Source organism: Chelon labrosus (genome assembly GCF_963514085.1).
Source record: "Chelon labrosus genome assembly, chromosome: 3".
Lineage (NCBI taxonomy): Eukaryota > Metazoa > Chordata > Actinopteri > Mugiliformes > Mugilidae > Chelon > Chelon labrosus.
Genome location: NC_140339.1, coordinates 32,566,975 through 32,584,180, shown reverse-complemented (window position 1 = coordinate 32,584,180; position 17,206 = coordinate 32,566,975). Strand labels below are relative to the sequence as shown.

General features: G+C 40.4%; 1 protein-coding gene across 2 annotated transcripts in view; it reads right to left on the bottom strand.

Moving 5' to 3' along the window:
* Positions 1-16,608, bottom strand: part of rhpn2 (rhophilin, Rho GTPase binding protein 2) — a 44,186-nt gene extending 27,578 nt beyond the window's left edge. The window contains exons 1-2 of one of the 2 annotated variants that reach the window (XM_084541971.1): positions 16,035-16,608; positions 6,193-6,308 (exon numbers count right to left, since the gene is read on the bottom strand). In XM_084541971.1, the coding sequence (XP_084398097.1) occupies positions 6,193-6,308; positions 16,035-16,100 (182 nt within the window). In that variant the 5' untranslated portion in view covers positions 16,101-16,608. The remainder of the gene's footprint in view (positions 1-6,192; positions 6,309-16,034) is intronic. The other variant, XM_084541972.1, reaches the window with a different exon arrangement.
* Between the last annotated feature and the right edge of the window lie 598 nt (positions 16,609-17,206).

The following is a 17,206-nucleotide window of genomic DNA, read 5'->3' as shown; positions in this document are numbered from 1 at the left end:
ACTTAATGGAGTTTCTGTGTGACAGAGAGAATAAATGCCTATTAAAAAGATTTTGCTATTACTGTAGATACAAATCATGTTACTCTCTATTCATCTATTAAACCTCTGTTGCTTTAGAGGACCTTTCTAAAGTCTGAAACTATGTTCTAAACAGAACAATAGAATCAATAGACTCTTTGGAGCTTGACCTATAATTTCTACTCATGTTTTTTTCTTTATCTGTCTTAAAGACATAGAACGGCAATACTAAAATCACTGCAGAGCATTTTAAAGCCCCATGTGTTGGTTTGAAATTTAGGTGTTTTCTTGTTTTCCTTCTACCATGTTGTGTTGAAAGAAAAGAAAAGAACCAGAGAACCGGTTTGACCAGACTGACTCCACCTGTTGCTGATAGAGAGAAGAATGTAGAACGTACTAGAAAAAGAATAAAGGTAGGTAAGAGAGGTGATGGCACCAGAGACGCACATGATAATCTTGCTATGCACGCACACGCACCCACACCCGCGCACACACACACCCACACGCACACACACGCCCAAACACACACACGCATATGGAAGATCACAGGCAGAAGTACAGCCAGCCTGCCTGCGATTTAATGCCTTAAAATAAAGCTGAGACCATACATGAAAAATACATCTAGACTATTTTCTGGGCTGCAGCTGGGTTGGCAAAGAGGGAAGCACAGACAGAGACACACAACACTGTCCATTTACCCCTAGTGTTGGCTGGGTAGGCTATTTGAAGAACTAGAGGAATGCAGAGGCATCTGGGGCGGACAGCAGGCTTAGATAGACTACTGAAACATACATGGATCAGGCTTAACATTATGACCACTGACAGGTGAAGTGAATAATATTGGACCTGGTGTCCGTGTGGATGTTACTTAGACATGCACCACCCACCGACACGAGACCAGGAAACCCCCACCCGATAGCAATGACACTCCTCGATGGCAGCAGCCATCCCCAGCAGGATGCAGGCTGACACAGACACACACACAAAAAACATTTAGGAACAACTCAGAAAACACCAAAAACAGCACAATGTGTTGACCTGGCGTCCAAATTCCCTAGATCCCAAACTGATCAAGTATCTGTGGTATGCACTGGAACAAGCCTGATCAACAGAGGTCCCTCCCCTTTCATAGCTTTTGTTTTTAAAGAAGCTTCCCCATCTGTAGCTTGAAACTATTTGTCACCAGATCATAAACAGTTAACTTAACCTGCCACCATCTATTCTGTTACACAAATCATTATTCCTGCCAAAGGTCACAAAGAATATAATATGGACACAGTCACAGAAAGAACTGTATAATCTATTGCAATCATTCCAGTTAGTACGTAATAAAAACTGCTTTTATAAAGTGCATGATACTCCACTCTGTATTTTTCCTGTAGAAGATATGGCCCTCCTATGTTAATCTCACCCAGCAAGTAGCTGTTGACAGACCTGTTTTTTTCCAGTATAGCAGGTTCTGGTCATGAAGCAATTAAGTCTTTAAGAAGACACACACTCCTCTGTCCTGAATCAGACAAACCAACCAGAAAATCTATTGTATGTAAAAGAGAAAATGTATCTGACAAAGGATTTAAAAAAGTGCACTCATCAGAGGAAACCTAATCTGGCTCTATGTCAGTGACACTATGCTATATGGACCCCTCTCGCTGTCAGTCCACAGGTTGAAAATCTGTATGTCTGAATGACAGAGGGGGAATTTTGATTTTTTTTTTTTTTTTTGGGATACTGGCTGAAAAATATTGATAAATCTGGCCGGGAAAATTTAAGTGCTGGATATACAAAAATGGCCTGCTTCCCAGACTTATGTGGCATCTCATGGTCTACGAAGAGACCAACAATTTCAACAACTGTTGAAGGAATGGAAAAGAAGTGCAATAAGTACCTTCGTAGATGGCTGGGAATACCCCCAAGTTTAACATCTGTCGGGCTCTACATAAGGCTGGGTCAGCTTAAGCTTCCCTTGTCTTCTGTTGTGGAAGAGTTTAAAGTTGCCAAGTACTGACTCATTCTAACATATTGTGACTGCCAATTTCAGGTGATCCGAGAGTCTGTAATGACAACTAAGTCAGGGAGGAACTGGGCTGCCAGCACTGCATGTTGACCAAGCTAAGAGCTAGCTCAAGATCAAGGAAATTATTGGCAACCCCTGCATCAGAAGGCAAGGCTTAGAAAGTTCCCATTTTCAACACTGGTCCAACTCCACTCCAAAGGAGAGGAGGACTCTAATTCTGGAGGAAGTTCAAAACCTGGAGGAGGAGAGAAGAAGAGCGAAGGCAATCGAGCTTGGAATGCAGGGGGCTTGGACCAGATGGGATCTTCCTAAGAGGTCAATCACATGGGCAGAGCTGTGGCGTCTGGAGCCATTTCGTATCTCTTTCATGCTCAGAGCCGCGTACCCTACCAACGCCAATATACCTGCACAGGTGGGGAATGAGGGAGGACCCATTGTGAAGCTTTCGTGGAGCTAAAGGCACCATGGCTCACATACTATCAGGGTGTAAAACAGCACAGATGCAAAGGAGATACAGGTGGTGTCATGACAAGGTATTAGCAAAGCTTGCAGCCACCTTGGAGCAGTACAGAAGAAACAGCCAGACAAAATGAAACCACTACTCAGCACTATTACCTTCATAAAGGAGGGGTAACAGCCAATGGTCAAGAGCAAAACAATAAACATCTGAAGTAAGCCCATTCGTGGGAAATGAAGGTGGACCTCGGAAAGAAGCTTCAGTTCTTCAGAGGTGATCCTGTCCGCAACACTAAGACCTGATGTTGTTATGTGATCCCATGAGAGGAAAAAAGCTATTCTTCTTGAACTAACCGTCCTGTGGGAGGAGAAGTGTGAAGAAGCACAAGAAAGAAAATGGGCAAAATACGAACATCTGTTCCAGCATTGTAGGGAAAAAGGGTGGCTTATTCCCTGTGGACGTAGGGTGTCTGGGATTCCCAGCCAAGTCAGTTTGGAAGCTGCTGACCAAGTTTGGGGTCAGTGGTCGGATGAGAAAGACACCAGCTCGAGAGGAGGCAGCAAAAAAAAATAATAGGGAGTATATTAGCTGGACGCCTGGAGGAGAGGGGCAGTGACTTGGCCACCACTGCCGACCCACCAGCTGGAGAGTGTTGTGGTTAAGGGTCAAAACACTTAATGAGGGCTGGGTACCACCTGATGACCTCCGGGCCAAGGCTATATGATGTTTTATAAAGTAAATCCTCATGTAGAACTTGATCAGTTCATGTAAATCACTAATGCAGTAACAAGGGTTTACAATATATCAATGAAGCTACATTAGATGTTTTACAGGGTCAGTGCAATACTAGTAAACCAATACATGCAACCCACTGATAATTTTCAGTAGTAAGAAAACTTTCCTAGATATGTATTTTTGTAGTATTCCAAAAAATTACAAACTGAACAGATTTAGTACAAACTCCCCTTTTAATTTTAAAACCACAGAAGTTTAAGTCTGTCCTGCAGAGCAAGCACTACAGCTATGGAAAAACAAATGCAAAATCACAAGGCAGTAGGGGTTGTACCGACTAGACTACTTTACTGCTGTGCCATGACACTTTAAGCAGGAAGTCGACTAGTTGCCAATCATGTGACAATAACAACACGGACAGAGAAGACAGGTGAAGAGCCCAGTCAGTAGTTGCAGCAAACTAGCAGTGTTCATTAAGTGTGTGGAAGAACTTCACTAAAGATGAAGCCATTCTTCTGTCACATTCATAATAACGCCAGCAGAGGAAAGGTCCAAATCCTCTCAGTGGCAGTCAGTTAACAACTTCACCAAGCGTCCTGTGGTAACAGAGAGAACGAGGCCAACTAAAGTTATTAGACCTTTAGCTGCAGAACACAGAAAAGGCTTTGGAGATTTACCTTTTTTGTTTTGTTTTTGTTTTTTTATCCCGGCCACTGTATACACTGCCTGGCCAAAAAAAAGTCACCAACAAAAACAAAACAAAAAAGGTCACACACTCTAATATTTCATTCAACTGCCTTCTTCCATTGCTCCAGAGTCCAATCTTTATGCTTCCTTGTAAACTGAAGACGTTTTTTCCGGTTAGCCTCACTGTAGTGGTTTTCTTAAGGCTGCACAGGTGTTCAGTCCTAATCCCTTGAGTTCCCTTTGCATTGTACATGTGGAAATGCTCTACACCTTCACTATTAAACATGGCCCTGAGTTCTGCAGTTGTTTTTTCTTCGATTTGATTTCACAAAACGTTTAAGTGATCGCTGATCTCGGTCAATCAGGGGTTTTTACTGACCACATTTCTTCCTCGAAGACAATGGTTCCCCATAATCCTTCCAGTTTTTAATTACATGATGTGAAGTACTATTAAATGCTATTGACTGTGCTGATTTATATAGGCTATAAATATCTGCAGCCCACAGTATTGATAAGCTCATGTGTCTATGTTCAGTTCTGTTGTGTTCTATTAGTTGACATTGTCCATGTGGATGTTGACTCTAAAAATTATGAAGTTGTTCAACCCCTACAAGGCACACACACATCAAAAATTGTGAGAAGCTAGGGTTGCAAAGGGGTGGAAAATTTCCGGAAAATTTCCGGTAAATTTCCAGAAACTTTCCATGGGAAGTTAAACTGGGGAATTTTGGAAATATTCCAAATTAGAAACTTTCCATGGGAATTATTGGAATTATGGGAATTATTGGGAATTTATGGGAATTAACTGGAAATTGGAGGTAATTTAAACAAACTGTATCATATCCAAACATAAATGTAAATATTTTTTGTCATAAGCAGACATCCATGCAAAATAATACAAAAACATGACATTTCAAAAATAGCTTTCATTTAGCACCTAACTTACCAGATAGTTAGCTACTGTATTAATACATTTTTATTTAATATTTGCAAGTTAAACATTAATAACGTTATAGATCAAATATATTTACCCCATGATATTATCAAAACTTACTTGACTTTATATAGTCCACGGGCTCAAATGTGTGGCTTCAATAGTCTTGTGCTTTGAGCTCAAAAGTGTGGCCTCCAGGCTTCATGTAGGGGGCGTGGCCTCAATGCTGTGTGCATGTGATTGAGGAGTGTACTTGCATTAAATCTGGTTGTTTTAGCCAAGACTATGCTACAATATATTCCCCCCAACTACATTTAAGTTCCCTGTTAAGGGCCAACCTTCAATTTTGTAAATTTCTCATTTATTCCTGTTTATTCCCATATATTCCCGTTAATTCCCGTTAATTCCCATATATTCCCGTTAATTCCCATGGAAAGTTTCCAACTTTGAAAATTCCCAGAATTTTGCAACCCTATGAGAAGCTAATTTACCAAGATATTCAAATCAAAAGGCTCAATAACAAAGAAAAGCCTACCGTATTTTCCGCACTATAAGGCGCACTTAAAAGCCTTTAATTTTCTCAAAAAACGACAGTGCGCCTTATAATCCGGAGCGCTTTATATATGAATTCATTCTGGTTGTGCTTCCTGACCTCGAAGCGATTTTGTGTCGTACACGGCGCTCACGGCGCTCAAAGCCGCACCGCTTGCAGCAGTACGGGTACCGTAGTCAGGAGAATCACGGAGCAATGCTCAGCAATGCAGGACGAAGGCAGAAGCATCAAACGAGGTGAAAATCATTATAAATCGGGTCATGTCAAGAGCTGTAGTTACACGAAGGGAGTTTTGGTCGGTTCTGTACGCGCCAGCATGCGGGACTTGTAGTTCGTTTAATTACGTATTTTCCATAGCGTTTTACTTAACTATCTGGCGACAAACTGTGACATTCTTGACATGTAAAATCATTTTTTATTCTGAAAAACAACATATGTATAATCCAAGGCACAAGTCGATCGGGACCAGAAAATAATTTATCTTTTGCCATAGACTGCCGTTCATATTTTTTCAAAAGATAGGTCCCATAACCCGGAAGTAGAAGGGGCGGGACTTCGGCTCTCTTAATGCGCCTTATAGTCCGGTGCGCCTTATATATGAAAAAAGATCGAAAATAGACCATTCATTGACAGAGTGCCTTATAATCCAGTGCGCCCTATAGTGCGGAAAATACGGTACATGGAATATTTGACATGGCTATCACAAAATATCATATATGGGAAATACAGTAAATGTACATACAAATTGGCAGCATATTCATCCATTATGTTGTATGTATGGATTAGTCTGTTCTTACTTCAGTAGATTTTCAGCTCCAGCCCTCATCCTCATTTGTTTGATGATCTGCTGGTTCAGACTAGCTCGCGTATTCTGTAGTTTGCTTCGGCCAGTCTGTGCGAACGGGTTACAACCCTGAGAGAAGGAAAGATAGTAAGACATGTCACCAGAACATAAGCCTTCCTTAAAAAGTTGGAAATGCAAGAAAACTACATTAAAGGCGAAATAAGTTGTAGGCTACTGCACATGAAATGGTGGTAGCAATCATAAAATAACTCTTTATCATTTAAACTCGATGCTTGTCTGTCCCAAGCATTTATTTCCATATGAAACTGTAGGTGCGAGCAGCAGCTGCACAGGCAGGAAAAAGGTAAATAACTTAACCAGTGTATTTGTTCGGATTTAGGGGATTCATAAAATAGCTTAAATCTCGACATAACATCAGTTCAGTCGAGGCAAAACCCACCTCTCACTTTGTTTTTGAATCTTTCATCTATTCACTACAACTGCAGTATTCTGGTAATTAGGGGTGTAACAGTACACACACGTGTGGGGGTCACAGTTCAGTACGGGTTCGGTACAACGGGAAAAAAGCAACAAAAACTCACACATCTATAAGACCAGAGGTTGCGTTAGACTTTTTTGTTGTCTGTCCCGTCACTTTAACCCATTGACACAGAGTGTCGCGAATTCGCGATGCACTGTTTCCGCTCAGACTGCAGCCGAGCTAGCATGTAATCCTCCAATGTCGGTTTGTGCACATTCAATATACCTAGGAACCTTTTGCAGTTTCTCGTAGGACCAGTCGGAGTGGGAACTACATCCGGTTAATGGAAGCTCATTTGTGAATTAACGCTTTAAAGTTTAGAAGTCCTTAGTGAAACGCTTGAACTTCAAATTGGATTATAATAGTTGGTGTTATAGTGTAGTGTGTAATTTGAATTTTTAACGTATTTGTACATATCGATTTTGTAATTTCAGTAAATGTTTTATCGTTTTTGCCTTTCATGCCTGTTGTCCAAATTGCATCATACCCAAAATTATATCTATACTGTGTACTATAAAAAAAATTAACAATCTCCACTTAATTTAGCATCAGCTTCACAGCACAAACACAAATAATACATTTTTTTTTTTTTACATAATTGTAAATCAAATCAGGCGTCAAGGGGTTAATTTTTTTTGAATGATGACAATTACATATTCAATAGCATTTAATTTTCATTCATTTTTAATTAATATTCAGTAGCGGTGGAAAAAAAGATTCAGCTCATATAACCGGCCATCAAAGACGACTCGAGAATCATGAATCTAGATGTCCACATAGCCGGGTCAGTTGAGTCCTACCACGTTTGATTGATATAATCAATAAGTACCATTCAAACATCTTACATCTCACTAGACAGAGAAACAAAACGTACTACCTGACTTGACCACTAGCAAACTAAGGCACTCAAGACACTCACTCATGCAAAATACGCAGAGAAACGAAACTTAACCAACTCATAACCGCTGCTCGTGGATCCCTGCTTAACCGGGAGTTTGCAGCCACTCACTCGGGCGGCAGAAACAAAACTTAACTGGCTTCTTCATGAGTCCGCTGCGGATTCGCTACTAAATAAACGGCGTTACTAACGGCGTTATTTTTTTCAGTAACGAGTGATCTAATTAATTATTATATTCTCCGTTACAACGCTGTTACCGTTACCGACACTGACAGGTGGTGCGTTACGTTGCGCAGTCAGCCAGCCACAAGAGCTGCAAAGGTGTTTTTTTTTCCCCTCTGGGTGGGCGGGGGCGGGGTAGCTGCCAGGGGTCACGTTAACCGAATATTTTCCGTCATTGACTGTTTTTTTTGTTTTTGTTTTTTTTAAATGTGACGGAAAAATCTGAAGGCCGTCCGTCATTTTGACAGATTGCAATTCACACCCCTGACCACTTGGTGGCGAGTGACCTTATTAATTGGCTCTTGTCTCTCATCGCAGTTTGCGTTCCAAACATCGCGGAACTTTTGTCGGTGCACGATTTCCTGGTACACCGATTACACTGATGCACACGTCTGAGCTCGGCTAACCGTTGACCACAATATATATGTTAATATGTCTATGTCTACGCAGCTAGGCTACCAAAATGGAATTTGCATACCACTGGAGCACTTCAACCCTACGGTACCGTCTAAGAGCTGTTTACGCTAGCAGTCCCGTTCCGAGTACGGACAACATGTGTCGGCAGCATTGACTGTAGGCAGCCAAAACTTTTTCTTTTTTTTTTGATACCATTTAAAGTCAATACTGTTCTGAAAAAAAGTACTTAAAGTTAATGAAACTTTAATGAAAATGAAATGCTATTGAATATGTCTTTATTATCATTTTAAAAAATTAAAGTGACGGGTAAAAATAAATTATGACGGGATTTTTATGACCTTGTCAGTTAAAATGACCGACAACGAAAAAGTCTAGCGCAACCTCTGGTAGTGATGATGATTACCTAAGGTAGATTTCATGGTAAGCCAATCAGCGGCAGGGCAGTGTTCAGTTGGGCAGGTGCACATAGCAGTATCACACAAGCGTTTTTTTTTCCTGGTAACTAGTTACTTTTATAGTGGAGTAATTCAGTTATACTTTTTGGGAGAAGTAACTAATAACTATAATTAATTACTTTTTAAAAGTAACGTGCCCAACACTGCTCATGAGTTCCTGCGGATTCGCTACTCACGATTTTTTTTTTTATTTTTTTAACACAGCCTAATTTTGAGCTTTAGGTTTAGGCTTATGTAAGCTACTTGATATGATTTTCAGTGGCTATGTATCACAACTGATAAATGGCAACAGGTAACTGTAATAATCCTGCAATCGGGCCATTTTGGGTCAAGTGACACAAGTGACTTGCAAAACCCGACTCATATCAGTGAGTGACTCAGACTGATCTGAATCCCTCAAAAGATCCGGGTTTTACACTACTGCTCTTAACCAACTCTTACCCTACTAATCAAGAGAGACAAGAGACAATATGCTCACTCGCCACCAAGTGGTCTGGGGTGTGAATTGCAATCTGTCAAAATGACAGATTGCCTTCAGACTTTTTCCTCACCATTTTAAAAAAAAATGGTCAATGACGGAAAGTATTCGGTTAACGTGACCCCTGTATAAGACTAGCTTTTTAGGGAGGGGTCCCTGCAAACAAAGACTACATGTTTATATCTCACAAACCACCACAGGCACCTGCTTGAAATTTGACAATAATAATCTGTGGCTGACTCCTTACAAGCCCACCAAGTTTTGTACAACACGGTCTATAGGAGAGGGTACTGGTGACTTATGCCTCTGCGTCCCGCTCGGGGACAACTTCGCCACAGCATGGACTCCTTTATCATCTAGTTGTCATTTATTTTGAACAGAGTGAAAAAAATAAAAACCACCTCCTGTTATAAAAGTAAAAAAATAAAAGTAAAAAATAGAATAAAACATAAAACGATGCATTAGGAGGGTTCTCATACCATTCATTACAGAGGAAAAGAAAAAGCCCAATTTCTTGTAGGGATAAACTGAGGTAGTCAGGTAGCAACTGGCAACTTCGGTAACTTCAATATAAGAAACTAACATTTTCAATGTTGTATTACACAGTAAAATGTAAACTGTGAACTTACTCTCACATTAGCAATATTGTCAAAGAAATATTTCAAATAGTACAAAACTGAAAATCTCTTGAAAATATTACAAAATAAATAATGTGTGTGTCTTATGTGCGTTAGCATGTTTGATGTGTATCCAGTGACGTACCGCACCGCGAAACATCGTCGGCACCATAGACACATAGACGCCTCATTAAGCAGGTTGGCCCGTTGTTGCGATACGTCAACGTCGCCACCATATTGGAGGAGGCAGCTCTGTCCCACTTTATTAAGCGTCTTCAACAAAATGCTATAAGTTAATACCTCTCATTTACACATTCACACACGAACGTATTTTCAGGAAACCGATATGAACCAAAAACAACGTCTATAACATTCTGAGCAGTTAATGTTACAGACGTTGTTTTTGGTTTGTTATATGTTCTTGTACCGTGTTCTATGTAAACACATGTTCTCACATTCCACATTTACATGTAATGAACTGTACTGTGGTTGGATGCACTACGTGTCCTTGTCCCTATCATGGCCACCAGTGTACCCGCCTTACTAAGTCAACAGGTTGCCACTCACGACAGTGCAGATAATGTGGCGCCAGACATTCATTTTGACTGACTCACAGTGCAGCAGAGGTGTGGTCTACACTTTCCTTTGGATGACAAAAGAAAAACATGAAACACAGAAACCTGTCCGCACTGTAAAACCAGTTACTTAACAGTCAACAACATGGGACATCTGACACTGTACTTACTTATCGAATTGAGTTAAACAGAATAAGCTTCAGTCTCATATGTATCGGAAAGAGGTTTCAGCCCAGAGAAAAATATCAGTGGAATATACTGAATATTATGTTCATAATCTGGATAAAAGTTAACGCCTATCCATAAGGCTTTTTAACTAAGTTTAAAACCATAAAACGACAGGAAGGAAACTTAAGACAAAAGAATACGGTTGAAAAGTCACATCTGAGAAGAATATTGCTTGAACACAGCAATCAGTCCTTAGCGCCAGAGATGAAATCTAAAATCTAAAAAATAACTCAGGGCCTGTTCAGACCTTGCATTAAGATTCGATTTTGCGAGAGCCGATCTCTAACAACATTTGGAGGTCTGGTTTGCACGTGTCTGCATGTGTTGAGTTTTGCCTCATTCACTCAGAAAAAAACATTATAAATGATCACCTGAAAAAAATATTCTGTCCTTGTATTGTTAACAAATCTATAAATTAAATCTGAAATAATTCAGTATATAAAGAATATAAAAAAAGTAATAATTTGCAAATTAAAGTATTTAATATGAGTACACCAGTGTTATTCTGTGTTAATTATTGATGCGGTCATGTTGATGTACGCAGAGCTGCTTGTGGTTATGTATTTCCTCAATCACAGATGTCTTTATTTACCTTTATTACCGGAGTTTATGGTGCATATGGAAACTTCCAGGGTTGGAGTTATAATCTGAGTTTTGTGCAGGTCTAACTAACGTCAGGGCGGAGATCAATAAATAACTTAATGTTACGCACACAAATAAAACAGCACTGTTCTCGGTTCTGGAGAAGCTGTAGTGATCCAGTTGTTAAAAAATTCTGCTGCGCCTCAGATGATATAGGGGTTTATTTGCATACAGAGCACGAAACTGAGATCGGACCCGGGGACACATTTGGAGATGCATGTTAATGCCAGGTCTGAACACACGTACCTAAAGCTGGTCACTTGCGACTGGACAACTCATATCGTGTCCTAATGCAAGGTATATAGAAAAAATCAAACGACCATTTCTTATATACTGCTCACTTAATACTCATCTAATGGCAGCCACTCCAAAGTCTTCTTAAATCTACTTAATAAATATCCAAAAACTACAGACAAAAACTACACTTTCTTTAGACCACAAGGCTCTAATAGATTAGATAAATGCTGAACAAACAGCCCAGTGGTTTAGATGTCATGTATTATATATGTTGGGCAGAATAGTACAGAGGTATTTGTCCTTCTCAGGTAGAAATTACTCCAACAAAGGTAACATTTAACATTACATTTCAGTTACAGCATAATGCACACTGTAAATACCCTGCTGTAGTTAATCAGCTGATCCTGTGAAAACACTTTAATAACCTGCAAGTGTAATGATTAACCATTTATACAGATGAAAGCCTCGTTAATTACACAACAGGGCTGTGTCGAGGCTGTCAGGGATGAGGTGTGGCTGTATAAAGCAGCAGCTATTCTTAGAATGAAGACAGACGCTCACGACGGCCATTACATCAAAGGTGTATGTGTAAGACCAAGGCAGTGACTTGTATTTGATAGTAACCACAGCAACAAGTTTCCATTTTAAATGTAGAACACCGTCAAGGGTAACGGCACTACTTATGACCTTTTTCAGTCATAAATATTGCCATCACCCTTGTCACTCTGCTATTTGACATTGTTCATCACACAGCCACTAAGCTTGGCTGCTTGTCTAGCTACTGCCTTTACTAACCCATGGATGTGTCACATTCTCTTAGAGTGCACAAAACACTTTATTAGAGCAAAAGACAAAGACAGTTCACTCAATTATCATATCCACCAAATAGCAAATCGGTTTTGTGCTGTAGAACTGAAACTTTATAAAGAAAAAGGGGACCTCAGGCCACCTTAATTTCATTGTACCACAATGACAAATAAAGACATTCTATTCTATTCTATTTCCAATGACAGAGAGGATGTGTTGACAGATGGGGGCTGCGTTTCAGTCAATCCAAAGACACACATTTTTATCAACTATTGTATGTGTATTGACACATACAGTATTTTATCAAATCTGCATCTCTCATTTGTCTTTTATTCAGACACCTCTGGGACTCTACATGTGTCTCTAAGTTGAGGGAGCTTGTCTGGGCTGTGAACCAGGACACATGTTGTCAATTTGAGTATGTGGTCTGAGTGAAGAACAGCCTTAGGCCAGATGCTACGTCAATGCTCTCACTGGTTGAGAAGGATAGAGGGAGAAGCACACTGATTCTGCTTTTTGTTCTGCCATCTTTCCATCGTGCAGCCATCCAGTGGCACCTCAGGCAGGTAGAGTTGAAACAGGGAACAGCTGGGAAGGAAGCCCTGAACCACAAAAGCTCCGTGGAGCATCTGTCAAACTCAGTTAGGTCTTGTAAATCATTAAGCTCATTTTCACCCAAGAGAAAGAGGGGGACAAAAGTTGCAAATCTCATTAACTAAATGAGAATGCAGAACTAATTGCTTTGTGGTTTCAATGAATGTCAATACAGAGAACAAAAAGAAAGGTAGAGACAGTGAGAATGATGAAGTGGGTTCAGTTAGGCTCTACAAAGCGTTTTTTAGTAATTCAATTCAATTCAATTTTATTTATATGATGTCAATAACAATACAAATTGTCTCAAGACGTTTTACAAAATCCAGTCTGAAACCCCCAGAGCAAGCCTGAAGGTAACAGAAACCTTGAGCAGAACCCAGCTCATATGGAGGGACCCATCTGCCTAAGGTCGGCCAGGTAGAGACAGTAAAGAGAGAGAAGAGAGAGGCGAGGAGGAATTAGGGCTGGGCGATAAAACGATAACGATATCTATCGCGATAGACACGTGATCAATATCAACAGAAAATACGTTCGATAGAATGTTCGATAATTTCACTTGAACTCCGTAGGAAGAAAACCCCCGAGCCAGAACTGCAAGTCATTCTGGGGGATGTAGGCAGAGGAAGGGCAGCCACTCACTGCCGGCCGAGTGAGTGGCTGCTGACTCTCGGTTAAGCAGGGAACGGGACCGGTTATGAGTCGGTTAAGTTTCATTTATCTGCGTATTGTGTGTTTTGTTTCTCTGCCGAGTGAGATGTAAGATGCTTGAATGGTGCCGTTTATTGATTATATATCAATCAAACGTGTTAGGACTCAACTGAGCCGGTTAAATAGACGTCTAGATTCATGATTCTTGAGTCGTCTTTGATGGCCGGTTATATGAGCCGAATCTTTTTTCCACCGCTACTGAATATTAATTAAAAATGAATGAAAATTAAATGCTATTGAATATGCCATTGTTATCATTAAAAAAATAATAATTAAAGTGACGGGTAAAAATGGGTTATGACAGGATTTTTTTTTACCCTGTCAGTCAAAATGACAGACAACGAAAAAGCGCAACCTCTGATCAAGAGGTACACGGCAGCAGTGCCATACGACAAAACATCAAAGCAAAATAAAGAAATAATGGGGTTCGGGGGATTGAAACATGCAAAGGCTGTGCTCCCACCTAAACAGACATGTCTATAAAAACAGTTGAGGAAACCAGCGCTAATGCAGAGGAATGAGACACGGACCACAGATGGCAGACAGTAAAAATTAGACAATCCTTCATCCATTGCCAACTGCCTTTCTGTTTGCCCCAAACTAGACAAACTAGCTCTTGAAAATGTAATAGTCGCAGGTACAGTCAAGCTCTAAACTCGTTAGAGAGGTTTCTCTGCTTGTCCACAAGCAAAGTGAGTGCTCCCACATTTACATTTCAATCGTTCAGATGATTGACTGTATCTTATAGTCTCACAGAAGGTGCTTGGGAACGTTTTATTCAGGTTATGAATGCTACATTACGTGACACGGTAAAAGATGACACACTAATTCAGACAACAGACACTAAAATTACCTGACTGGCTGATACTGTTTTCCCAAGCACCTCCTACATGTGAGACTATAAGATACAGTCAATCAATTAAAAGGTCAAAGGTTTTAGAGGGCTTTCAATGTCCCTTTAAGATGATTCGCCCGTACAGGCAAATGCCATTTTTGTGGGAGCTGTGGAGTACTGATTAAATAAGCAGCCTTGGGACCTAAGGGTCACAGGTTCCCTTTCTCCCATCTAACGGACTCTGAAAAGTCAAAAACTATAAAACATCTTTCAGAGGGATGAAGTACTCTTGAAATTGCCAAGATATCAGGATATGACCACAGAACCATCAAAGTTTTGTTGCAAATAGCCAAAAGGGTCGCAAGAAACGTATTGAGAGAAAAATAGGCATATTAACTGCCAAAGATTTGAGAAGCTACCAGGAACCCATTATCCTCCAGTTCTGTCATATTGCAGAACTGCAACCTACCTGGAGTACAAGGTGTTCAGTGCTCAGAGACATGGCCAAGGTAAGAAAGGATGAAACCCGGCCACCACTGAACAAGACACACAAGTTGAAACGCCACGACTGGGCCAAAAAATATCTGATGACAGATTTTTCAAAGGTTTTATGGACTGATGAGAGTGACTCTTGATGGACCAGATGGATGGGCCCGTGACTGGATCAGCAATGGGCACAGAACTCCACTCCGATTCAGATGCCAGCCTTTGCAGGTTGAAGATGGACTCAAGCTCAACTCCCAAATCTACTGCCAGTTTCTAGAAGAGTCTTTATTGACACAGTGCTGACCATGATTTTTATGCAGGAAAATGCTCCATCTCATGCATCAAAGAACTCTACCGCGTACTTAGCACTAAGAGTAATGACATGGCCCCCTTCTTAACCTGACCTAAACCCTACTGAGAACATGTGGGCCCTTCTTAAACGTGAAATGTACAGTGAAGGAAGAGAGTACACCTCTCTGAATAGTGTCTGGGAGGCTGTGGTTGCTGCTGCACAAAACGTTGATGGACAAGTGATCGAGAAACTGACAGACTCCATAGATGGAAGACTTTCAGTGTTATTGAAAAGAAGGTGGCTATATTGGTCACTGATTTATTTTTTAAAATGTCAGAAATGTTTATTTGTAAAGTTTGAGTTGTTTGGTTATTATTCTGACTTTAAAAGATTAAGAAGTGAGGTGGGAATATTTTTGTTTTTCCTTTGAGTTGCATAATAATAATGTAAATATAAATAATTCCTTTTATTTACATGCTTAATTTATTTCTATTTTATTAAATCAAACACATTACAAAAAAAAAATAGCTTAGAAACCTGTCACTGTGAATGTTTTGGCGACATGTACCGGCTAAAAGTACAAGTAGCTATAATAGCTGGTGAGGAATGGGGAAAGACTACAAGCTGGATATAAAATATTAGCCTACATTAGCCCTGACTTGGGATTATTACTAAAAACAAAATTCTTAAAAGCGCTAATAAGACCAAAAGCCTCTAATTTTCCCGGTATCGACTGTAACAATGAGGTCATTAGGAGGACCAACACAGTAGACGGCTGTGTACCGTTTGCTGCCTAAGTGAAGTGACGAGGAACAAAACTCACCTTTTTGAAGTAACTGCTGTCTCTTCCGCTGTCCTTGATGCCGTCCGGTAAAAGAGTGTCCGTCATCCTGAAGGCACACACTCAGAGAAGAAGGAAAGTGAGTTAAAATATCAATGAAACCAGAGCGCTGCTATACAACAGGTGAGTATCCGCTCAACTTCTACGAAGTGTCTGCTTTTCTGAGTACGCTCAGCCAGTCAGTCTTTTTCCAGCGGAAACCAGAGACTCCACCCATAATAGAGTAAAAATAAGGACACGGTGGTGCGTTCACAACCTGAAGGAAAAGAAAAACTCACCGGAAGACACGTTTTATTCAGGTTATGAACGCTACATTACGTGACACGGTAAGAGATGACACACTACTTCAGACAATAGACGCTAAAATTACCTGACTGGCTGGCCCAAAATAAAGTTAAACACTGTATGCTAATAGCGTGGTGGAGTTAACTTAAGGCCAGCAGAATTTCATCAAAGAAACTGTCATCCAAATATACACTATAATACCAAGTGACTCAGCACAGTAATACACATAGCACATGATACTTTAAATCATTCATTCATTCATTCATTCATCTTCTGAAGCTTGTCCTGTGAATGGTCACGGGGGGGGGGGGGGGGCTGTCACCTGTATCCCAGCTGTCATCGGGCTAGAGGCAGGATACATTCTGGACAGGTTGCCAGTCTATCGGAGGGCTAACACAGAGAGACAGACAACCAATCACATTCACATGCACACCTACAGCCAATTTAGAATCACCAATTAACCAATCTGAGCATGTCTTTGGACAGTAGGAGGAAGCCGGAGTACTCGGAGAGAACCCCCGCAGACACAGGGAGAACTTGCAAACTCCACACAGAAAGGCCCCAGTTAGCCTGCACTTTAAATCAAATATCAACAACTATACAATTCATTTCTTTATAGACACACTATATGATACATGTGGAGAAAAAAACAGATGCCATTAAAGATAGACGTGCGACATCAGTAAATCATAAAATACTAAACTGCAGGTTTATTCGGTTGTCGAGCAACAGCAGCAACAAGCAGGATTGACTGAAATGCTGTTGATTTCTGATTAAGATCCCAGTGAGAGGGTTTAATTTGTGTCACTGTCTGATTTAAAGGCATCTCAACAGTCTTATCAGAGACAAACTTTAAAAAAAAAACAAAA